Source organism: Martes martes (genome assembly GCF_963455335.1).
Source record: "Martes martes genome assembly, chromosome: 7".
NCBI lineage: Eukaryota > Metazoa > Chordata > Mammalia > Carnivora > Mustelidae > Martes > Martes martes.
In genome coordinates this window covers 26,398,189-26,424,238 of record NC_137894.1, presented here as the reverse complement: position 1 = coordinate 26,424,238, position 26,050 = coordinate 26,398,189, and the positions used below count along the sequence as shown (strand labels likewise).

Here is a 26,050-nt window from a genome sequence, read left to right as displayed (position 1 = left end):
CTATATCCCATCCCCCACCCCCAGGCAGGGATGGTTAAACCTTCATTTTCTTTTCTTTTCTTTCTTTCTTTCTTTTTCAAGATTCTGTTTATTTATTAGAAAGAGAGAGAGGGGCGGCTGGGTGGCTCAGTGGGTTAAGCCTCTGCCTTCAGCTCAGGTTATGATCTCAGGGTCTTGGGATCGAGTCCCGCAGCGGGATCCCTGCTCAGCGGGGAGCCTGCTTCTCTCTCTCTCTGCCTGCCTTTCTGCCTACTTGTGATCTCTGTCTCTCTGTCAAATAAATAAATAAAATCTTTTTTTTTTAATATAAATAAAATCTTAAAAAAAAAAAAGGAAGAGAGAGAGACAGCGAGAGCTGGAACACAGCAGGGGGAGTGGGAGAGGAAGAAGCAGGCTCCCCGCCAAGCAGGGAGCCTGATGTAGTGCTCGATTCCAGGATCCTGGGATCATAACCTGAGCTGAAGGCAGACACCTAACAACTGAGCCACCCAGGTGCCCCAAACCTTCATTTTCTTACATCCAGCATCTTTTTTCTTTTATTTATTTCAAGTTGGGATTAGTGACAGTATTATAATAAGACATTTTTCTTGTACCTGGGTCATTTGGAAATGAAGACTAGAGAAATTTTAGCCCAGCTTGTTGTCTTCCCTGTTTAGGTGAGATTTATGTAGAAGGTTTCTTCTTTCTTACCATGCCAGAAGCCTAGTGATCAATTGGGAAGAAAGCAGACTTCTGATTTCTTTGATCCTTAAAAAGTTCATGCCTTTCTTGTGAAAACTTATTTTATTAAATTTAAAAGGAGAGGGACAACCTGCTGACCTTGTGACAATGTGATGGGCCTTAACTTGAGTATCGTGTCTCAGAGGCAGCTTGAGGAAGAATTGACCAGTAACTTAAGTGTTATACAACACACATTAAGGATCTTGATGTAGAATTAATTAATTTGAATTAATGATATACTGTTTTATAACATAATTTCAGAGACCGTGGGCACTGTATGTGATGTTAATGAGCTGGCTCTAATACTGTAAACAAATGAGTGTTTTCCTGTGGGACATTGCTAGATGGTAACCATATATTAAAATGCACACTGTTGACCTCCTTGCAGGGGGAAGGGGGATTACTTCAGATTGGGCCATGGCTCTGATGTGCACGTACGGAAGCCACAGGTGGTGGAAGGGCTGAGAGGGAAGAAGATTGTGCATGTGGCTGTTGGGGCCCTGCACTGCCTGGCAGTCACAGATGCAGGGCAGGTAAGCTAAGGTGACAAGTCCTTGTGTTGAAAATATAATTCATGATGAAATGAAGTGAGTCTTAGTACTTAAAGAACCAGGAGGACAGGCTGTGCCCGTTTTGTTCTTGTGTATATCTGCCCAGTTGTCAGCTTAGGCAGGAACACCTGGTAAATTGAAGAGTTGTTGCCTGACAGATGTTGTAAAGTGGTAGGCTTTCCTGTTCTAAAGTCCACATGAAAAATATGAAAAGATTATTGTCATTGAAGGTGCTCCTACTGCTAAGATATTAACAGTGTTTTACTTGAGAAATTGATAGCCAATGGAGAGAGATGCTCGTCTTTTTAGAAATAAAGTCATCCATGACAGGTATTACTCATTCTTCTGCTTTGAGAATCCGTATCATGACAGGCTTATGTTATATTTTAAAAATTCCTTTATGGCAACAAATTAGTACACTTTTTTCCCCAAAATTTTATTTAAGTTATAGTTAGTTAACATATAGTGTAACATCGGTTTTAGGAGTAGAATTTAGTGATTCATCATTTACACATAACATCCAGTGCTCATTGTAACAGGAGCACACTGGTTTTTTTTTTTTTTTTAATCAAAATGAATTAAAAATGAATTTTTCCTTCTAAATCTGTAAAGCCAAGAAGTGAATTACATGAAAAGTGAGCGTATTGTTTTTGATCACTTTGCTTTGCAAAATAAAGGAAAATAAATAAGTACTGAACTTAGTTGAAGAGGAGAATCTCTCTGTTTCCTAAAACAAAACAGAACAGATGAATTCATTGGATTGATAGTAAATAAATACTTACTTATAGTTATTGGAGAGAATTTTGAAGTAAATTTAAAGACAATGTTCTCAAATGTTGAAAAATTCTGTTTTTGTTCCCTGTAACAGGTTTATGCTTGGGGAGATAACGACCATGGCCAACAGGGCAATGGCACGACCACAGTTAATAGAAAGCCTACACTTGTGCAAGGCTTAGAAGGCCAGAAGATCACACGAGTGGCTTGTGGGTCTTCACACAGTGTTGCATGGACTACCGTTGATGTGGCAACACCCTCTGTCCACGAGCCCGTCCTCTTTCAGACTGCAAGAGACCCTTTAGGTGCTTCCTATTTAGGTAACACAGATTTGTATTTAGTATGAGATATTCTGTAGGGTACAGCAACATCATAGTTAGAATATTTAATAAGACCACCAGATTAGAGGTTGTGTAGCACTGCATTAACTGCATTCTGTACCAGGGTCACAAAATAACCATGGTACTTTGCTTTTTGCGTGCTGGAAGGAGAATTTTGAAAGGAAGTATGATGCTGATTCTTCTATTATGATCAGGTCAACTCTGGCAGTGCTGTATAATAACTACTTGACATACATAAGCACTGTGCTGGGCTGGGCTACTTGGTATTTTTAGCAGCTTGACTAAGATATAATTGACATTCAACAAACCTTACATATTTAAAGTGTGATTTCCATGAGCTTTGACATGTGTGCACCTGTGAAAGCATCACTGAGTCAAGATAAGTGAAAATATGCATATTCTTTGTGCCCCTTCTCAGCCTCTCTTTCTCCTACAACTACTTGACTTGCTTTCTGACACTGTATATCAGTTTGTATTTTTAAGAGTTTTATATAAATGGAATCATACAGTAGGTACTTTTTAAATCTCACTTTTTCCATTCAGCATCATTATTTTGAAATTTATCCATGTTGTATATCATAATAATTCATTCTTTTCTTTTTTGTCAAGTAGTATTTCATTTATGGATGTACTGCAGTTTGTTATTAGTTGCCTGTGGGTGGACTTTGAGGTTGTTTCCAGTTTTTGGCTATACAAATACAATTGCTATGAACATTCATGTACAAGTCTTTATATGGACCTATACTTGGATTTCTCTAGGGTAAATACCTAGGAGAGGAATGGTTAAATTATATGGTAGGTATAGGTTTATCTTCTCAAGAATCCTACAGACTGTATTTGTAAAGTCATTGTTCCAAAGCTCCAGCTCACTCCATATTTTTGTCTACCCTTGGTTTGGTCAGTCTTTATAATTTGAACTTAGATTTGTGTAGATATGTAGTGGTATCTCATTGTGGTTTTACTTTGCATTTCCCTGATGACTAATGATGTTGAGCATCATGTGTATTTACCATCCAAATATGGTTTGTTTGTTTGTTTTTTGTTTTTTTTTGTAGTGTCTATTCCTATCTTCTGCCTATATTTAAAACTAGGTTGTTTTCTTATTGAGTGTTGAGTATTCTTTATATATTCTGGGTATAAGTCTTTTGTCAGATATGTGACTTGTAAATATTTTCCCAATGTTGCTTGTTCTTCTCATTCTCTCCACAAGTGAATTTTAAAGAGCAGAAATTTTTAATTTTGATAAAGTCCATTTTTTTAATGGCTCATACTTTGGGGTTACATCTAAAAAGACTTTGTATACTCAAGATCAAAGGTTCATTTCCTGTATTTTTTTTATGTAAGTTCTAGAGTTTTAGATATTTAAATCTATGCTTGATCTCAAGTTAAATTTTATATATTGTGTGAGATGTGTACTGAATTCTTTGGTGGAGTGGTGTGTGTGAGGATATCCAGTTGTTTCAGTTGCATTTATTTAAGAAAACTATCCTTTCTCTGTTGAGTTGCTTTTTGCACCTTTGTAAAAAATCAGTTGTCTTTGTATGTTATGGATCTATTTCTGGATGCTCAGTTTTGTTGACTTATTTTTGTATTTTGATGCCAATACCACATTATTTTGAATATTATAACTTTATAAAAGACCCAAATTCAGGCTGTGGTAATTCTTTAACTTTGTTCTTTTTTAAATGCTGTTTTGAGTATTAGAATAAGCTTGTCAGTTTTTATAAAATTGCCTGCTGGAGGGGCGCCTGGGTGGCTCATTGGGTTGGGCCTCTGCCTTTGGCTCGGTTTGTGGTCTCAGGGTCCTGGGGTCGAGCCCCACATCAGGCTCTCTGCTCAGCGAGGAGCCTGCTTCCCTCCTCTCTCTCTCTCTTCTGCCTCTCTGCCTACTTGTGATCTCTCTCTGTGTGTCAAATTAAAAAAAAGAAAATTGCCTGCTGGAGATTTTTGTTTGTAAATCTTCTTTAGCTTATGGTTAAGTTACTCTGTAACATTTTGTTCCTTTTGGATCTTGGTTTTGGATTTGTTTAGTGGATTCAGACCTGATATTAGTCTGAGGCTAATAATTCTCCACCACTGAGACAAGATGTTCTGAGAGTAATGAGGTCTTCATGTCTGGCTGACAGGAGCAACTGCTATGCTTGTTCCTCTGCATTCTTCCAGCCTGTGTGTGGGGCCTGTAGTACTTTCATGTAGTTCTTTCTTTGGCTTTGGGAACTTCCTCTCAGGTAGGCACCCATCACCTTTTGCTGCATCCTCAGCTGTGGTGAGTGAGGGTACCTGCACAACTCCCTGGCACTTATCTGGGCAACTGTGTCTTCTCTGCTTCTGTTTTGTGAACTCTGACCACACTGGCCTCTCTCCCCAGAGCTGTTCCTCCTTTACTCATATAGACCACTGAGCTCCATCAGGCTCCCTTCCCTTGGCTGAAGCCTGCGAACTCTTAGGGCAGTGATGAGCTGGATCATGTGTCTAGTAAGACTTTGTTGGTGAACATTTTGTCTTCTTTCCATTGTTTTGTGGTTTTTTTTGTCTTGCATTTCAGTGGTAAGTAAATATGGGTAGTTACTATATTTTCATCACTTTTTTTTGTAGCTAAACAATGGCGCTTTGATGAAAATAACTTTTTTATAGAAGTATAAGTAAATAGGTTGTTTGTTGTTGTTGTTTTTACTCTGGAAGACCATTAACCTAATACTTAATCTGTGAAATAGCAAAATGCAGATTGGAGTGTGTTTTAGAAATAAACTGGAAAGGTCAAATAGGAATAGAGCAAACTCTGATCTTTAAAATTGATCCCAAATTTTATTTTCCGTTTTCAGGTGTGCCTTCAGATGCTGATTCTTCTGCTGCCAGCAATAAAATCAGTGGTGCAAATAATTCTAAGCCAAATCGCCCTTCTCTTGCCAAGATTCTCCTATCATTGGATGGAAATCTGGCCAAACAGCAGGCCTTATCTCATATACTTACAGCATTGCAAATCATGTATGCCAGGTAGGCTTGTTGACTAGCTTTTGAAATCTGCAGTTATTTAAACTTTGGGTTTTGTATTTTTGGTTGATCATATGTCTTAGGGAATGTTATAGTATTGTCTTTAAATACTGTGAGTTTTAGGTCATATACCCTTAGATAGTGAATGGTGATTTTTTTTTTTTTTTACGATCTGTTTGTTTATTTTAGAGAGAACATATATGCATATGTGGGGAGAGAGGGCCAAAGGGAGGGGAAGAAGGAAAGAATCTCCAGCAGACTCCCTGCTGAGTATGGAGCCTGAGAACATGGGGCTTGACCTCGTGGCCTTGAGATCACAGCCTGAGCTGAAATCAAGAGTCAGACACATAACTAACTGAGCCACCCAGGCACCCCTGTGCTTTTTTTAATGGGGGTTGAAATATGAATCAGAAATCCAAATTGGGGTGCTGGGCATGGAGCTTGCTTAAGATTCTCTCTTCCTCTCCTACTACCCCTCCTCCACCCCTGCTTGCTTGCTCGCTCTCTCAAAAAAAAAAAAAAAAAAAATCCAAATTAAAAACTATTTTTTATTTTTATGGCCAGTAAGCTCTAAGGATTACTATTTGAGGAATGAGAGGAAGAATTAACTGATACAACTATACAGTGATGTTTAAGACCACTTGTCATTTCCTTCACTCAAACACTTGGTAAACAGAGTTTTAATAATGCTATCTTTTTCAACATTTTGCTGCTATTTTCTGTCTGAGTTAGTTGCTCATCTCTCATGATTATGGGCCTGATGAGTAGAAATAAATTACACAGGAACATTAGTTTCATACTGAAGGCCAACTGTGTCACTGAGAGGACATTTAGTCTTAGCTGTCTTATATGAGGCATCCTTTATACACAGCTTTTAGTAAAGAAAACATTATCCTCAGGCTCTAACAATCCTAGAAGATTTCTCAGGGTAATCTGGGGGTTTATTCTGGTCTGATTTTTATATTTGGCATTTTTTCACCTGTCATTACCAAGGTCATAAGGTCATAAAAACATTGTAGCTATTAGCTGATGAATATTGGTTTAGTGTTTTCCCAGAACTGCTTTATGTGTCTCCTATAAAAATGAGGGAGTCATTCAGTAAGTGTTTGTCCCTACTCCTGGGTCTTCTGTCCTGCAGTGGTGAAGGGCAGTTCACCACAGGCCTGGCTTTCTCTCCTGACAGAGATGCGGTGGTTGGGGCCCTGATGCCAGCTGGCATGATTGCCCCGGTGGAGTGTCCTTCATTTTCCTCCTCGGCACCTCCTTCCGATGCATCTGCTATGGCCAGTCCTGTGAACGGAGAGGAATGTGTGCTGGCTATTGATACTGAAGACAGACTGAGTCCAAATCCATGGCAAGAAAAGAGAGGAGAGGTAAAAATAAATAGTAAAACAATAATGCAACATTAGAACAAACTTTGTGTTTAGGAAAGTATAATTAATTCAGTCTACTTTTGTTCCTACTGCTGTGATTTTTGGCTTGAATTAAAAAATATGCAGTTTTAAAAGGATCTTTATAGTGTTTAAATAGGAATACTTTAATTTTTTTAAAAAAGTTGTGAAATACAAGTCCACAGTCCTTTATCCATGATTCTGGAATATTAAAGCTCCGAAAGCCAAGAGTTTTTAAACTTATTTTGGGGGAAAACCCAACTTGAAGAGATGTGAACTCATTTCTAATCTTCTTCATGTGACCTTTTGTGAATATTAATAGGTTTTCATGGGAATATGAATGTGTTTGACTTTGAAGGGTTGCCCTGTACCCCAGGATGGTGGAAGCACCTTGTTAACCTCTGGCTTAAGGGGTTTGAGATAAAGCTTTTTGGAGTTGTGTGGGAGGTGTGCCACACTGCTCAGTTTTTCCTCTTCCTGTATACTTTTAAACTAGATGATATCTTCTGAGGATGCTGTGACCCCCTCTGCAGTGACCCCATCTGCTTCCTCAGCTTCTTCTCGACCATTTATCCCAGTGACGGACGACCCAGGAGCTGCCAGCATCATTGCAGAAACTATGACAAAAACCAAAGAGGTCAAGGAGCTTTCTTCTTTAACATTTTATTTTGAAATAATCTTAAATTTGCTGGACTCTGAAATAATCTTAGATGCACACAAAATTTGGAGAAGTAGTACATAGAAATATAGCACATTATACTTCCATATACTATTCACCTAGGTTCTCTAGCTGTTGGCATTTCTGAACCATTGGTGGGTAGCTGCAGGGCACAATCCCCATTCATCCTCAAGGCTTCAGTGTGTCAGGGCATTAACATTGATCCAGGATTACTTTCTAATCCACAGATCTAATCAGATTTTGCTCATTGTCCTATTCGTATTCTTTATAGGTCTAGAACGCAACTCAGGGTTGACTGTTGTCTCTTTAGTATTCAGTGTGGAACATTCTTTAATTCTTCCTTTGGATGGATACTACAGGAAGGATGTAGAGTTCTTTTCAGTGCATCCCATTGATGTATGCATTGTTTATTTGCTGCAGTCTGGTGATACTAATTCTTAGTGCTTAGTCAAGAGCGTCTACCAGGTTTTTCCACCAGAAGTTAATAAAAGTGGGTTAGGATGTATTCACGGGGAGATACTTTGAGACTATAAATACCTACAAGTACCTTTCATCTGTTGATGATTCTAGCTGAATCCATTATTACTGTGGTAGTTGTCACATGGTGATTTTGCAAATTTCATCATTCCTTTTTGAATATAATTATTGCTGTTCTTCAAGTGAGAACTTTCCCTTCTCATCTTTGTCTGTCTGTCTATCCATCTATGTTGGTATAGAATCATGGGATCGTACTTTACTCAAATAGTGACATCCATTACTGTTACCATTTGACACCCAAATTGTACCAGACATGGCCATGGGGATCCCTTTCTGGCTGGTTCATTTGTCCTTCTGACATGTCCCTATAATTCTTTGAGCACTTCTTTACTTTTTGGCGCAAAAACGTGTTCCAGACTTTAACTTACCCTCTCCCTGCTCTGGAATCATCCATTTCTCCACGGAGCCCTGGTTCCTTTTAGTGGATCATAGAATTTAGAAACAAGATCTGGAAACTTGGTAAGTTAGTTGCTACCAGATGTCCTTGGTTTACACCTTCTCAGCAAGCGTGCATGCATATGCACATTTTTTTCTACTTCAGCATCTTATCTTTATAATAAAAACCATGAATAGTTCAAACTACTATTTTCAGTTTCAGTCCAACACCACGGAATTTATGCTTGCTCTATCTCTTCCTGTATTTGAAGTGTATAATCCTTTTTATATGTTGCTGGATTGATTTGCTCTTTTGTTGAGGATTTTTATACCAGTGTTCGTAAGGGATACTGATCTGTAGTTATCTTGTGGTGTGTTTGCCTGGTTTGGGTATTAGAGTAATACTGTCCTCATAGAATGAGCTGGGCAGTGTTCCTTCATTTTTTTTTTTTTTTAAGATTTTATTTATTTGACACAGAGAGAGAGAGCACATGTGCGCGCACAAGCCGGGGGTAGCAGCAGAGGGAGAGGGAGAAGCAGGCTGTCCACTGAGCAGGGAGCCTGATGTGGGGCTCTATCCCAGGACCCTGGGATCATGATCTGAGCAGAAGGCAGACGCTTAACGACTGAGTCACCCAGGTGCCCCTATCTTTTGTTTGTTTTTTTAAAGAGTTTGAAGGATTAATGTTAATTCTTCTTTAAATATTTTATAGAATTTTATCTGCCCCTTTAAGATGTTCTCATCATTTTTTTGAGTGTTTCCTTGCTTTCCGGCACAACACAAGGTCCTGCATAAGCTCAGCAAAATGTTTTACCCTCCAGCCCAGAAATCACATGTTTCTCTAGGAGGTCTTGGTTCTTTTTAATAGAGAGTGGTATTTAAAAGGCAAGATCTTCAAGTGCTCATTGCTCTTGGGGTGTTGCTGTTTCCAAGCATTCTTAGTGGACAGAGGTAGGGAATGTATGTGTATGTATACATGCACAACAGAGAAGTATGCTTATTTATTTCTTTATAAATGGCATATTTTGAAAACCACTGGTTCACAACAATACAATCAATTCTAACAGCACAGGACTCATTCTTCTTTTCTCCCCCTCTGTGTTTATAACTCTCTTCTCTGAAAGTGAGAAACCTGGCCCCTGTTATTGGCAGTTTATTTAGTTCCCCTTAAGTTGCCACTCCTCCCCAACCTGGGTACACTCTGACACTCAGAACCAGTCTAACTTCTGCAAGGATGACCTTTCACCTGCTTGATTTGTGACCTCTCTCTCACCTCCCATGCTGGCCACACCAGCCACCCCGACATATGGACACCTTCCCCAGCCACTTAGGTGCTCCCTGTGCCAGGCCATTGTACCTACTAACACTCTCTCCCTTGCCAGCATATTTGCCTTTGGGGACAAATACACATTCTTTTTTTTATTTTTTAAGTTATTTAAATTCCAGTTAACAAACAGTGTAATATCAGTTTCAGGTGTACAATATAGTAATTCAACACTTCCACTTGGTGGCTATCATAACAAGTACACTCCTTAGTCCCCATCATCTATTTACTATGCATTATTTTCAATTATACTTGGAACTCTTGGTTTGTTATGATATTAATACTGACAAAAATGTGTCCTATAGAAATTACTCATAACCATCTCTGGTAATAAAAAAAATTATTTATAGATTAGATATCTATATTTAACTTCTAATACTTGGCGATCTCCTAGGGTGAGGATTTAATGCAGAAATTATGCTGAATTATTCAAAATTTTTGCTTTTGGGTAGGAGAGGAATTTCTTTCCTACCAATTTATTTACGAGACGTAGGCATTATCCAGATTATTATACCCCTAGATTCCTGTCGTTTCAGTTTTGGTATGATTCATAAATCATGGTAAAGTAATTTGCATATTAGTTTTAGGCTAGTATTAATCACATGTACTATATGTGGTTAATATATTCCACTGAATGCTTTTGCTGCTCTTCAGTGAGTGAGATTCTGGGATGTTACAATTTCTGACCAACTTCACTTAATGGGTTCCCTGGGTCTCCATGCAGAGGTAGGAGCAGGGTCTGTTTCTTTAAAGGGAAAAACTGTTCTAGCCCAGAGAAGTGTGTTGTCCATGGCCTAAGTCGATGGAACTTGCACATTGGATGTGTCCCATTCCCCTTAAATTTCCTAAGTGGGGCTTTGCTTCCCCTAGTTAATTGCTGTTTCTGGAAAGAGTTGGCACTAGTTTTGCTGAGATCCTGAAAGCAGGAGAAAAGAAGAGAGGCACTTTTGGCATCTTGTTCTTCCTCTGGTGAGCCAGACTCTGTCTGGGAAACTAAAAGGTCCTGGGTCTCAGTGTTTCCCACTCCCTCTAAGCTCAAAATTTCCCACCTCTGATTTCTTCTTATTCCTTTCTATAAGTCAGATCCTACTGCCAGCTCCGAAGAGGCTCTTGGGGTGTTAGATAGGAGGCTGTGAGGCAGCAGTCCTGGGTGGGACATCGTCATGAGGTCAGGGGACAGATAGTGATGCAGACAAATAAGTAGCTTCTTTCCCCTGCCAAAGAGGGGGAAGAAGAAAATGATCACAGGTGCAATGAGTTTTAGCTGACATACTGTAAATGAAAAGTAGAAGGAGAATATCTATTTTCATTTTCAAAGAACCCAAGGAAAAAAAGTAGGTGGCTAATGTGCTATATACAGCCAACAAGTCACTTTAAATAAGATTCTAGGAAATAATTATGGAGAAGCTATGGACAAAATATGTAAATTCCAAACTTAGTTTTACAAAATTCCTGTGCATATCTTATGGATGGGGTAGTAGATTTTACATGGTGTGACTTCATTCCAAGCTACCTTATGAACTTGGTTAAAGTATAAATTGTGATTTGTAGTTTAGTCATACTTTTCACAGATATTGTTGGTATTTTGTAAACTATATAAAAAACTAATGATGTACTCTATGGTGGCTAACTTAACATAATAAAAAATAAAACAATAAATAAAAAGAATAACTTCCTATTAAAAAACATTTAATTGGTCTTGAAAGCATAGTACATGGTGATGAAAATTTTATGGGTATGTCATTTCTTAATTTGGCATTTCATGATCTTAAAGGCCTTCTAAAGCCCTTTATTCATCAGTAGTAGTTACATACTCTTTGAGTTCATGAATAAATTGGTGACTGTTTCTAAATGTATTACTCCTCATTTTAATTGTTGGACTTTTTAGGATGTTGAAAGCCAAAATAAAGCATCAGGCCCTGAACCTCAGTCCTTGGATGAGTTCACCAGTTTGCTGGTTGCGGATGACACCCGCGTCATGGTGGACTTGCTCAAGCTGTCCGTGTGTAGCCGGGCAGGGGAAAAGGGCAGGGACGTGCTTTCAGCTGTGCTGTCTGGCATGGGTACCGCCTACCCACAGGTGAGCCACATGATGGGTACTGTGGGCCTCCTGTTCAGGGAATATGCTACTGTTGACATCATACTGTATCTTGTGCTTGATTTTATTCTAGTAGATAGCACTTTAGAAGGAATCTTGTAAGTAAGTCTTTCTCTGTCATATGTGCTTCAGTTGTCCTCCCAATGTGCCTTTGGACATTAGTTTGGTACTTTTTGCCATTTAGAAATTTCTAATTTTTATGAAGTCAGATCTGCCAGTGTTTTTCATTAGTGACATCTGGATTTTTTATTATGCTGAAAAAATGTTTACCTATGTGACATTATTTAAATAAATTTTCTCAGATTTCTTCTAATTATTTTTATGATTTCATTTATTATATTTATATTTTTGAGCCATCTGGGATTTATCTTTTTTTTTAAAGATTTATTTATTTACTTTGGAGAGAGAGAGAGGGGGAGAGTGTGAGCGAGTAGGGGAGAGGGTTAGAGGGAGAGAGTCTTGAAGCAGACTCCTCGCTAAGCACAGAGCCCAACATGAGGCTCCATCTCATAACCCATGAGATCATGACCTGAGCCAAAACTAAGAGTCAAAAACTTAAGAGTCACCCCAGCGCCTCGTCTGGGGTTTATCCTAATGTAAGGAATAAGGTAGGGATCCAGCTTTATTTTTTCCTAGATGGCAAGCATGTTGTCCAGCAGCGTTTATTGAATAATCTATCCTTTTCTCAATGATTTGAAAAAATTCCTGTATATATTTCAGTCCATTTATGGACTCTTTTATTCCATCAACCTAACTCTTTATGGTCCAATACTACAATGTTAACACTGGATCCAATAGGATTTTCTGCAATGGTGGCAGTGTTCTGTAGCTGAGCCATTCAGTGTGATAGCCTCTAGTCACTTGTAGCTGTTGACTATTTCAAATATTACTAGTGTACCTGAGGAACTGAAGTTTTCATTTTACTTAACTTTAATTAATTTAAATTTGTATAGGCACATGTGGCTAATGTAGGATATTAAAGTCAGTATCTTATCAGTATATCTTAGAAATTGGATTGATGAGTCCTAAAGTTTTCTGGCTACCTTGAGGACTGTTATTTATCAGTGGCCTTGCTCTGTCTTTTAGAGCTGGCCACATCAGGGAGTCTGATGCCATGTGCTCTCTACAGATATGTAATCTGTGTTTCTCTGGGCCCCATATCACTACCACCCAAACAAGAAGGTACTGAAGTATGGTTGAGTGGTCTTGAAAACAGTAGATTGGTAAATGGTTTGGGGTTTGTTATTTCTTAATTGCATTCAGGAAGAACAGAAAGTAGGTTTCCTACTTACTAGTTTTTCGAGGCAAGTTACTTTGCTAATTCTGAGAGATTAAATCAAAATGAATTGCCGCAAGCAAAAGTTTAATTTTTTTTATAAGTTTACTGCATTTGTGAGAGGAAAGGGTATGAATGAGGACATGGATTTAAAGTCATAATGCCCAGCATTTGTTACACACATACCTGCCAGGCCCGGTTCTGGTACATTCTTGATACGAGATTAGGTGTTGGTGTTCTCTGTTTAAAGATGAGGAAACTGAGGCTCTGAGAGGTTTTTTTCTGTCTCATGGACACTCAGGTTGCTGGTGGGTGGGAGAAATGGTGTTGGACCGTGGGTACTTTGAGGGCAGAGCCACACCTATGACCCCTATGTCATTGTCTCCTGAGAAGCTTTGTTGATCCCTCCTGAAGGAATGATGGTTTTGTCAGAGGAAGATTATGCAGCCCAGAAGACCCCTTGTGGGCTGTGCAGTAGGTGTTTGATGACACCAACATCTGTGTCTCAGTGACACACATCCATAGCAGGTTCAAGGAGAGGCAGAAGCAAAGATAGGATTGTCTTCAAACTGTTCTGACCAGTGAGAAGATGCTAGTCCTGTGTCCTACTCTGACCTAATGTTTGGAATTCTTGAAAGAGAGATGTATGGATTTATAATCCTAATACCTACATGGCAGTGATTTTAGTTTGCCATCAATAAAAAACTGTTTACCAAGCTAATCTGTTTGTTATCTAGATATGAGGAAAAATAGAGGAAAGGATCATTCCTGAAAAGTATGGACTAGAGAATAGTTGTTTTTTTTTTTCTGAATTTAGAAAATTTGCTGGTCATTATTGGCTATAATAACATATTCTTATTTTTTTAAAAGATTTTATTTATTTCTTTAAGAGAGAGAGTGAGAGAGGGCACAAGTGGGAAGGAGGAGTAGTAGGCTCCCTGCTGAGCAGGGAGCCCAAAATGGGGCTCAATCCAAGGACCCTGAGATCATGACCTGAGTCAAAGGCAGACGGTTAACTGAGCCACCCAGGCACCCCTTCTTATTTGTTTTTAAAAATGGAAATCAAGGAATTTATAATCACCAGTGTTGTCCACTTCAGTGGTGTGAATCACTAAAATTTTAAAATGAAATAAGGACATCATGGATTGTTGAGGGAATATGGTACGGGGGGCTAACTCTTAATGTCCTGGGTCAAGAGAAATTCCTACTTATGTTTCTGTTTATAGTCCCTCGTTCTAGATACTTTGCTGCTGTTTGGCCTGGATGGGTTGATCATTCTTCTTTATTCCTGCCCACTCCTGCTTGACCCTGGTGTCTTCTGGATTTTGGTCATTTTTATCACCTTTCTGCTCTTCCCTTGATATTTTATTCCTGACAAAGATTTTTCCTCCCAAGGAAGTAATCTTGTCTTGGTATTGAAAGAAACTGTTGTGATCACAGTTTCTTCAGTTGGCATATATTGAGTGTCTTATATATGTCAGGCACCTCCCAGCTGCATGTATACATATATAGGCACCTCTGTGAGCTCTGTGCTATTTTGATGCTATAGGTGAGGGAACCAAGCCCTGGTTTGAACTAGCTTTCTCAAATTCCCAAGTGCTCTGCTCTGCCACCCTGTCCCTGTGGAAAGACCTGGAGCAGGATTAGCAGGGGTAGCATCCTGATGACTTGATCTGTGCCCCTGTTTCCTCCACCAGGTGGCAGATATGTTGCTGGAGCTCTGTGTCACCGAACTGGAGGACGTAGCCACAGACTCGCAGAGCGGCCGCTTGTCCTCTCAGCCTGTGGTGGTAGAGAGTAGCCATCCCTACACGGACGACACTTCCTCCAGTGGCACAGTGAAGATACCAGGTATTCAGTGCTGGCCCAGGGGGAGGAGGTGGGGGGGATTGCCCTTAGAGCACTATAATTGCATCAGTAGAAGTAACCATCATCATTTTATAGAAAAGAAGCTACAGAATTGGTTTAGAATGATTTCTCCCACTTTTCTAATAAAAACTTTTTTTTTTTTTTTTTCAAAACACGACACAGATGATCATGCAAAGTGAATGTTCAGCTTAACAATTATTAGGTGGATGCCTTAGCCACCAAGACTCAGATTTAGAAGTCCTGTGCCCATTTCTAGAAGCCCTTATTGTGTTCCCACTAAACTGATTGCTGCCCTCATTTGGAAATAAGGCTGACTTGTATTTCTGGACAGTTTCTTTTTTTTTTTTTTTAAGATTTTATTTATTTATTTGACAGGCAGAGATCACAAGTAGGCAGAGAGGCAGGCAGAGAGAGACAGAGGAGGAAGCAGGCTCCCTGCTGAGCAGAGAGCTTGATGCGGGGTTCGATCCCAGGACCCTGAGATCATGACCTGAGCCGAAGGCAGAGGCTTAACCCACTGAGCCACCCAGGTGCCCCTGCATAGTTTTTATTACCTAAGAGTGCTTCCACTTCTTAAGTCTCTTTTTAATTAGTTTCTATCTTTTAAGTTTCTTATTGTAACTTTAGTTTCTTCCTTTATTTTCTTTTTCCATTTTTCAACAAGGTATTTATTGAACCTGGGCTTTTGACCCTTTGGGCTTCCCTACAGCCTGAATTTGCATACCCTTGCAGCCTGTTCCTCAACCTTGTCTTTCTGCAAATTTGCCCTGATTTGAGCTGCAAGTAGTTTAGTCCCTTTGGCAAGACCATTGGTAGTTGTGTCCTAGCACCTGGAAATACCTGCTGCCTGCTTATCTTTCCTTAATGTGATGTTAGCAGCTATTGATGCTCAGAATCCGAGGCCATTAATCCACTGGGGTTGCAAAATGGGGCCATACTAATTATTTCATTTCTTTCTTTCTTATTAGCTGGAATACTTTATAAAGAGATATTTTCCCTCATCCTTTAGTTGGTTACCCAGGAGTGCTGTTTGCATAAGCAAGAAGGGATTAAAAGCTTGAGTTGTTTTTCTTTTTCCCTCCCACTTCTATTTTTAAGAGAATGAATTGATTCCCTGTCATTCTTTGAAGGTGGTCAGTTAGAGTTTTTTTTCTTTTATATCATTGTGAATTCATGGATTTAAACATATATGACGGGCTTTGATAATTGTGATTATGATCCTATTGAAGCTCAAATTATCTCATCTCTGGACATAGAAACCTCTTCAGTTTGTCTCTGGAAATGACTTTGATGGTCCATTGATAACCTCCATGCAGTATGATATGACAAGATGCTTTAGGCTTGTCATGTAGTTCCTGCCCTCCACCTGGAATCTTCCTTGGCGTCTTTTAATGGAGATGGCATTTCAGATTACTGGGCTATCATTGTTTCTAGACCTTTTCAGTAAACAGAGATAGGATGAATGGTTGGGCAGTCCACTGACTGACTTTCTTTTGAGTCCATACTGATACATTAGATTCAAATTCAGAACTGCAAGGTTTCTATTTAGCCTCTTCTGTTACATCCGTTTTCTTCTATACTGAAAATCCTGGTTAGACAGGGATGACAGAATTAGAATATCTCACAATTATTCATTTGCTTTATCTCATCTTGCATAAGCAATGGACTCACGATTCAATTCTAATACAAACAAACATGAATATAATTCCTAAAAATGGCTAAAAACCTTTTTGTCTTAGCTCTCTTGTTTCTCCTAACTTTATTAAAATATACTATGTCTACTAAAGCATAATAGCTGTTACACACTATACTTCTTTCAGTCTTCATTTAGTCTTAGTTTTTACTCTGTTTAATGCTCACTTCTAGTCCTTTGTCTGTCTCTTTTTTCATTATGATTGTCTGAAGCTCACTCTCTAGTCAGTTATTCAGCAGGACTCAGAGGATGACAGCCTTGGGATCAGCTTGTTCGTGACAGTTTGGGCCCAAACCTAAAAGTTAGCTTTTCTTGGTGGTAAATCTTTGGATCACATATTCTTCCTCTGTGAAAGTGTGATGGTGATAATCTGTTTTTTTCCCCCTTATGTGCTGTGCTTTGTTTCAGTAATTTTACTAGAATATGTTTTCGTATTGGGTACTGTAGGTGATAGTTATCAGTAAGGGGTATGGTCCTTTAAAATATAGTTTCAGGTCTTTTCTCTGTATTACAGTTTGTACTGTTTGCATCTTTTAGCTCTCTTTCATGAAATGTGGTCATCGTGGGTTGGATAACTTTTAGAGTCAGTGCTGACTACTTCATCTCTCAAATACTTTCTATCTCTTTCTTTTTCCTCCTTTCCTCCTTCTGTTGTATTCATTTACTTCTATATTCTTTCTAGTTTAGTCTGAATTTTGTAATTTTTTTGGTAATTTTTTAAATGAATTTTATTATTTAATATTTTGGTTGTCCTAATTTTAAGTTGCATTGTTTCTTTCATATTTTGATAATTTTGTTAATTTTTAAAAACTTTTTTAGAAGTAGTAGATTATAGTTTTGATATTTTTCATAGGCATATCTTTCTGGTCTGTGTTCATTGAAAGGACATTATTCTGTTTCTTATTTTCTCTTTGCATTGTAACTTTGTATTGGATTTGATCTTGATACTTTTATCTTGCTCATATTTATGTACATTTTTATAACTTTTAGAAAAGCTTTCTTTAAGCTATGACTCATGATAGAAATTGAAAAAACAAAAGATATTGCTACTGATCATTTGCCTACCACAAAAATTTGGTGGCCCTCTTCATACCTACTCCACCAGCAAATGCCATCATTTCTGCTTAAAAAAAAAAATTCCAGTATAGTTAACATACAGTATTATATTAGTTTTAGGTGTACAATATGGTGATTTGTCACTTCCGTACATCACCTGGTACTCTTCACAAGTGCCCTCCTTAATCCCTATCACCTATTTCACCTACTCTCCCACCCACCCCCTCTGGTAACCATCCATTTGTTTTCTGTAGTTAAGAATCTGTTTCTTGTTTCTCTCTCTTTCTTTCTTTTTTTCCCTTTACTCATTTGTTTTACTTCTTAAATGCCATGTAGGAGTACAGTCATATGGTATTTGTCTTTCTCTGACTGACTTGTTATACTTAGCATTATACTCTGTAGCTCCATCCACATCATTGCAAATGAAAAAAGATTTTGTTCTTTTTTATGGCTGAGTAATAGTCATCGTGTGTGTGTGTGTGTGTGTGTGTGTGTGTACACACATACTACATTCTTGTCCATTCATCTGTTGATAGATACTTGGGCTGCTTCCATATCCTGGCTATTGTAAATAATGCTGCTATACACATCAGGGTGCATGTGTCCCTTTGAATTAGTGTTTTTGTATTTTGGGAGTAAATACCCAGTAGTGCAATTATTGGATCATAGCGTAGCTCTATTTTTAACTTTTTTTTTTTTTTTAAGATTTTATTTATTTATTTGGGAGAGAAAGAGCAAGAGAGAGCACAAGCAGGGGCAGAGGGAGAAGCAGCCCTCCCGCCCCACTGAGCAGGGAGCTCGCTTGATGTGGAGCTTGATCCAGGACCCTAGGATCAGACGCACCACCCAGGTGCCACAATTTTTAACTTTTGAGGAACCTCCATTCTGTTTCCCAGAGTGGCTGTACCAGTTTACATTCCCACTAACTGTGTAAGAAGGTTCCTTTTGTCCACATCTTCTCCAATACTTAACTGTTTCTTGTGGTTTTGATTTTAGCCATTTTGACAGGTGTGAGGTGATACCTTATTGTAGTTTTGATTTGTGTTTCCCTGATGGTGAGTATCCTTTCATGTGTCTGTTGGCCATCTGTATGTCTTCTTTGGAGAAATGTCTGTTCAAGTCTTCTGCCCATTTTTTAATTAGATTATTTGTTTTTTGGCTATTGAATTTTATAAGTTCTTTATATTTTGGGTACTAACCCTTTATCAGACATGTCGTTTGCAAATATCTTATTCCATTCTGTAGATTGCCTTTTAGTTTTATTGATTGTTTTCTTCATTGTGCAGAGCTTTTTATTTGGATGAAGTCCCAGTAGTTTATTTTTGGTTTTATTTCACTTCCCTCAGGAGACATCTAGAAAAGTTTTACTTTTCTGATGTCAGAGACATTACTGCCTATGCTGTCTTTTAGGATGTTTATGGTTTTAGGTCTCACATTTAGTTGTGTGTGGGTTTTTTTTTTTTTAAGATTTATTTATGTATGTATTTGAGAGAGGGAGCAGAGGGAGAGGGAGAAGCAGACTCCCCAGTGAGCAGTAGTCCGACGCAGGACGTGATCCCAGGACCTCGAGATTGTGACCTGAGTCTAAGGCAGACATTTAGCTGACTGAGTCCCCCAGGAGGCCTTCACATTTAGGTCTTTAATCCATTTTGAATTTATTTTTATGTATGGTGTAAGAAAAAGGTCCAGTTTCATTCTTTGCATGTAGCTGTCCAGTTTTCCCAACACCATTTGTTGAAAATACGGTCTTTTTTCCATTGGATGTTCTTTCTTGCTTTGTCGAAGATTAATTAATGGTAGAGTTATGGGCCCATTTATGGTTTTCTCTCCTGTTCCACTGATCTGTGTGTCTGTTTCTTTGCTAGTTCCATACTATTTTGATCACTACAGCTTGGTAATATAACTTGAAGTCCAGAATTGTGTTGCCTCCAGCTTTGGTTTTCTTTTTCAGGGTTGCTTTGGCTATTCGAGTTCTTTTGTGTTCTATATAAATTTTAGGATTGTTTATTCTAGTTCTGTGAAAAATGCTGTTGATATTTGGATAGAGATTGCTTTGGGTAATAAAGACATTTTAATAGTATTTGTTCGGCCAATCCATGAGCATGGAATGTCTGTACATTTCTTTATGTCTTCAGTTTCTTTAATCAGTGTTTTATAGTTTTCAGTATATAGGTCTTTCACCTTTTTGGTTACGTTTATTCATAGGTATCTTATTATTTTTTGTGCAATTGTAATTGGGATTGATTCTTCGATTTCTCTTTCTGCTACTTCATTATTAGTGTTTAAAAATGCAATAGATTTCTGCATATTAATTTTGTATCTTGTAATTTTACTGAATTTATATATTAGTTTTAGTAGTTTTTTTTTTAATTTTATTTTTTTTAAAAGATTTTATTTATTTATTTGACACAGAGAGAGATCACAAGTAGGCAGAGAGGCAGGCAGAGAAAGAGGGGGAAGCAGGCTCCCTGCTGAACAGAGAGCCCGATGCGGGGCTCAATCCCAGGACCCTGGGATCATGACCTGAGCCGAAGGCAGAGGCTTTAACCCACTAAGCCACCCAGGTGCCCCTAGTTTTAGTAGTTTTTTAGTGGAGTCTTTAGGATTTCCTATATAGAGTATCATGTCATCTGCAAATCAGAAAGTTTTACTTCTTCCTTACCAATAGGAATACCTTTTATTTCTTTTTGTTGTCTGATTGCTATGACTAGTACTTCCAGTGCAAGTTGAATACAAGTGGTGTAGTAGGGACACCTGAGTGGCTCAGTAGGTTAAGTATCCAACGCTTGGTTTCGGCTCAAGTCATGATCTCAGGGTCATGGGATCGATCACCATGTTGGGCTCTGCTTGAGAGTCTGTCCCCTTCTACTTCCTCCCCCTCTGCTCTTCCCCTCGCCCACCCCCCAATAAATAAATAGATAGTCTTTAAAAAACCTGACTTTTTGGAGAGTAGACATCCTCATCTTATTGCTGACCTTAGGGGAAAAGCTCTCAGTTTTTTTCCCATTGGGTCTGATGTTCACTGTGCGTTTTTCATATATGGCTTTTGTTATGTCAAGGTATGTTCCCTCTAAAACCACTTTGGTGAGGGCTTTTATCATGGGTGGATATTGTACTTTGTCAAATGCTTTTTCTGCTTCTGTTGAAATGATTACATGGATTTTAATCCTTTCTCTTATTGATGTATTGTATCATGTTGATTGATTTGTGAATGTTGAATCACCCTTGTATCCCAGGAATAAATCCCACTCGGTTGTGGTGAATGACTTTTTTAATGAATTATTGGATTTGGTTTGGTAGTATTTTTTTTGAGGATTTTGTGTCTATGTTTATCAGAGAGACTGGCTTCTAGTTCTCTTGTGTGGTGTCTTTATCTGGTTTTGGTATCAGGGTGATAGTGGCCTAATAGCTTGGAAGTTTTCCTTACTCTTTTAATATCTGGAATAGTTTGAGAAGAATAGGTATTAACTCCTCCTTAAATGTTTGGTAGCATTTGCCTGTAAAACTGTCTGGTCCTGGACTTTAATTTGTTGGGAGTTTTTTGATTACTCTTGCAATCTCCTTGCTGCTTATCAGTCTATTCAAATTTTCTGTTACTTCCTGCTTCAGATTTGGTAGTTTCTGTGTTTGTAGGAGTTTATTTTCTTTTAGATTGTCTAATTTTTTGGCATATTGTCTTTCATAATATTCTCTTACAACTGTATTTCTGTGGTGTTGGTTGTTATTTCTCCTCTTTCGTTTGTGATGTTATTTATTGGGGTCCTTTCTCTCTCTCTCTCTCTTTTTTTTTTTTTTTTTTTGATAGGTCTGGCTAGAGGTTTATCAATTTTGTTGATCTTTTCATACAACCAGCTCTTGGTTTCATTGATTTGTTCTATTGTTTTTTGGTTTTTTTAGTTTCTGTATCATTTATTTCTCCTCTAATCTTTATATTTCCTTCTTTCTGCTGATTTTAGGTTTTGTTTGTTGTTCTTTTTCTAGCTCCTTTAAGTGTAAAGTTAGGTTATTTGAGACTTTTCTTTCTTCTTGAGGTAGGCCTTTATTGCTATAAACTTCCCTCTTAGAACCATTTTTCCTGCATCCCAAAAGTTGTGGACCATTGTGTTTTCATTTTTGTTTGTTTCCATATACTTTATGATTTCTTGGTTAACCCATTCATTTTTCAGTAGCATGTTATTTAACCTCCATGTATTTGTGTTCTTTCCACATTTTTCCTGTGGTTGGTTTCTAGTTTCATAGCATTGTGATCAGAAAAGATGAATGGTATGACTTTGATCTTGAATTTGTTGAGAGTTGTTTTGTGGACTAATATGTGATCTGTTCTGGAGAATGTTCTTTGTGCCTCTAAAAAGCATGTGTATTCTGCTATCCTGTATATATTTGTTAAATTCTTCTGGTCCAGTGTGTTATTCAAAGCCGCTGTTTCCTTGTTGATTTTCTTTTTGGGTGATTTGTCCATCAATATAAGTGGGGTGTTAAAGTCCCCTACAATTACTGTTATTACTGTTGATTAGTTCCTTTTTATGTTTGTTATTAACTCTTTTATGTATTTGGGTGCTCCCATGTTAGGGGCATAAATATCTACAATTGTTATATATTCTTGTTGAATTGTCCCCTTTATTATTTATAGAGTCCTTCTTTGTCTCTTGGTACAGACTGTTTTAAAGTCTGTTTTGTCTGATAGAAGCATTGCTGCTGCAGCTTTCTTTTGACATCCATTTGTGTGATAAATATTTCTCCACCCTCTCACTTTGAATCTGCAGGTGTCTTTAAGTTTGAAATGAGTCTCTTGTAGGCAGCATACAGATGGGTCTTGTTTTTTTTATCTTCTCTGTCACCCTGTATTTTTTTGTTTGGGGCATTTAGTCCACTTAGATTCAAAGTAATTATTGATAAATGCTTATTTATTGCCATTTTTGTTACTTGTTTTGTGGTTGTTTTCATATAGTTTCTCTGATCCTTTTCTTTCTCTCTTCCATGGTTTGCTGGTTTTCTTTTGTTATATACTTGGATTCCTTTCTTTTTATCTTTGCATATCTTTGCATATTACTAGTTTTTGATTTGTGGTTACTGTTAGTTTTATATATAACATCTTCTGCATATAGCAGTCTATGTCAAGTTGATGGTTGCTTAAGTTTGAACCCATTCTTTACTCTTCTCTCCCCCCATGGTTTAGGTATATAGTGTCAGATTTTACATCTTCTAATTTTGTGAATCCCTTGACAGATTTTAGTTGTGATGTTTGTTCAGCCAGTCTTTGGGTCCTTTTCTGGGTTGTTTGCTCTGATGTGAGTGTTATCTAGTTGTATCTACTGTATCTAGTTATCTAGCTGTATCTGTGGGGTGAAGTGAGTTTAGGGTCCTCCTACTTTGCCATGTTTCCTGGAAGTACCTGTCATTTCTACTTTTAAAATATATTACTAACTTAGACATTTCTCTCTAACTCCTGGCCATTCTGGGTCCAGCCGGCTGGTCTCACCCACTGTATTATACTAGCACCACATACTATACTAGCACATAACCTCCTGTGTCCCCCAGAATCATCTCCCTACAGGACATCCAGAGATATTCTCTTAAAACCACCTTGTGAACCACCCCAGTCAGAACCTACTGGTCCTCTGCTTAAAACCCACCAATATGCCCCTATAACTATAACTTGAAAGTAAGAACTGAACTTCTGACCATGGTCTGTATATGACTGTATGAGCTCTGGTCACCTTCAGTGTATTGCTTCCTCACTCCTTTGTCTCTCTCCAGGCTTCTCCACATCATCTTCTTTACCAGTCCTGAAGTATATTCCAGATTCAGACTCTTTGTCTCACTTTGTATTTGCCATCTGCCTGAAATATTCTTCCTCTAGGCAATTACTTACGGCCATAACTCGCTTGTTTAGAGAATCCTTTCCGGTTTAACCGCCATATGCTGAAACAGCCTTTCCCCAATCTCATTTCACACCCTTCCTTCTTCATAATAGTTAACACCCTGTGACATTTAACAAACATCATCTGTTCCTTACACTAGAGCAGAGACTGTCTAGAATCAGTTGCATACTAAGGATGAGAGTGGAAATCCTTTCCTTGTTCCAATAAGGTGAATACGTTTAATCTGTCAGTGTTATGTCCATTAACTGTAGATTTTTCATAGATGCCCTTATTAGCTTGAGGAAATTTCTTTCTGTTCCTAGTTTGGGGTGTAGATTTTATGAGTGGGTGTTGGATTTTGTCAAAAGCTTTTTGTGTGTTTTCTTGTTTACTCAATATAGCATATTATAGGAATCAGATTTTGGATATTAAACTCACTTTGCGTTCCTGGACAAATCACAATTGTTCACAATGTATAATCTTTATTACATATTGCAGGATTTGGTTTGCTAATATTTTGTTAAGGACTTTTGCATCTATTTTCATGAATAGTGTTGCTTTATAGCTTTAAGTTTGTATTTTAAAATTTATTTATTTACATAGCTTTGCTTTCTTGTGATAGCTGTGTCTGGTTTTGGTATCAGGACAATGCTGGTCTTAATAGGTTGGGTTGCAAAGTGTTTCCCTCCTCCTCTATTCTCCGAAAAAGTTTGTGTAGGATTGGTATTATTGTTCTTTAAATAGCTGATAGAATTCACTGGTGGAGCCATCTGGGCCTGAGCTTCTCTTTTTGGGAAGGTAAATCTTGTCAGATGTTCTGTTTCTTTTTGAATCAATTTTGGTAACTGTGTCTTTTTTGGAATTTGTTCATTTCATCTAAATTGTATAATGTGTTGGTATAAAGTTGTTTTTAGTATCCCTCAAAACCCTTTATATTTCTGTAGGGATGGTTGGTTCTAGTGAAATAACACATTCCTGTGTATCTCCTCTACTTTCAATACTCTGCTAGAGCAGTCCTTCACTTCTGACACCAGATGTGTGGGCAAGTGAGTTTCCCACACATCAAGCAATTCTGTGACACCAACTGGATGTCCTAAAATTTAACTCAATCTTGACATGGAAATAGTGTCAGATCCCACAGGTTAAGGGCTCAGTCCCACAGCTTCAGATGTCAGTCACAAATCTGGATTATCACCTATGCTTCTGACTGATTTGGTATAAATCAGAGGTTTTTGTGGCCCCGTCCTTGGGTTTGATTAATTTGCTAGAGCAGCTCACAGAATTCGGAGAAACATTTTCTTATGTTGATCTTAAAAGTAAAACAACCTGTTGTTTTACCAGCAAATGGTTTTATTTGAGAATAGCAAAGGAATTGCCATTTGGGACAAGCAGGTCATAGCAAAAGCCATAGGTAAGTTCATAGAACAAAGGAGAATTATATATTTCCTCTTTTATAGAGGAAAGGGGAGAGTTGGAAGGGGCTCTTATAAACAAAAATTCCATTGGAGTAAACTGAATTCGAAGTACAGTGGCTTTTCAATAAATGAAACAAGATGGGATCGGGAGGGAGATAAACCATAAGAGACTCTTAATTTCACAAAACAAACTGAGGGTTGCCTGAGGCGGGGGGGGGGGGGGGTGGTAGGGAGAGGGTGGTGGGGTTTATGGACATTGGGGAAAGTATGTGCTATGGTGAGTGCTGTGAAGTGTGTAAACCTGGAGATTCACAGACCTGTACCCCTGGGGCTAATAATACATTATATGTTAAGAAAAAAATACTATCTTCAAACTAAAAAAAAAGTGTAGTGGTTTTTCATTGGTTGAGTTGTGATAGTCTCATTGGCTGGGCTCTTGCTGGAAGAGGAAAAAACCCTTCTTCCTACTAGGATAGTAATGTACAGGCTTCCTGTTGAGAATGCAAGATAACCTCTCTTCTTGTGGGATTCTGCAACTGATAAAGAATGGTAGGGCATGAGAATTCCCCTTTCTGGCCTCCCAACTTAATTTGAAATGAAGTGTCCTTTATTCCGCTTCACACTTAGGTTTACCAGTTTATTAGAAGGGATATTTTAAAGGGTACAGATGAATAGCCAGATGAAGAGGTACATAGGATAAGGTCAGGATAAGGCCTGAGTACAGGGGCTTTTGCCCCTGTGAAACTGGGGTGTACCACTCTCCCAGCATGTGGAGGCTCATCAGATCTTGCCATTCAGGAGTTTTTATGTACCTTAATCTACAACACCCCCTCCACACTTGCTCCCCTTCCCAGAGATCTCTTGGTGGGTTTTAAAGGTCCAACTTTCCAAACATTTGGTCTTTCTGGTGACCAGCCTCATTCTGAGGTGATCTAGGGACCCCACCCTAAGTTATCTCATTAGCATAAACTCAGGTGGGCTCAAAAGGCTCCTTATGAATGACAAAAGACACTCCTAATGGGGAATTTCTAGGATTTTAGCTCTGTGCCAGGGATGAGGGACAAAGACCAAATATATATCTTATTATATCACAGTAGT

The 26,050-nt window shown here is 38.3% G+C and overlaps 1 protein-coding gene across 1 annotated transcript in view; it reads left to right on the top strand.

The window, feature by feature from the left end:
• The window catches only part of HERC2 (HECT and RLD domain containing E3 ubiquitin protein ligase 2), a 248,076-nt gene that overhangs the window by 181,058 nt on the left and 40,968 nt on the right, over positions 1 to 26,050 (top strand). Inside the window, exons 64-70 of the mRNA XM_080809534.1 lie at positions 1,109 to 1,253; positions 2,140 to 2,365; positions 5,209 to 5,380; positions 6,561 to 6,750; positions 7,265 to 7,405; positions 11,573 to 11,764; positions 14,756 to 14,909. Of these exons, the coding sequence (XP_080665660.1) occupies positions 1,109 to 1,253; positions 2,140 to 2,365; positions 5,209 to 5,380; positions 6,561 to 6,750; positions 7,265 to 7,405; positions 11,573 to 11,764; positions 14,756 to 14,909 (1,220 nt within the window). The remainder of the gene's footprint in view (positions 1 to 1,108; positions 1,254 to 2,139; positions 2,366 to 5,208; positions 5,381 to 6,560; positions 6,751 to 7,264; positions 7,406 to 11,572; positions 11,765 to 14,755; positions 14,910 to 26,050) is intronic.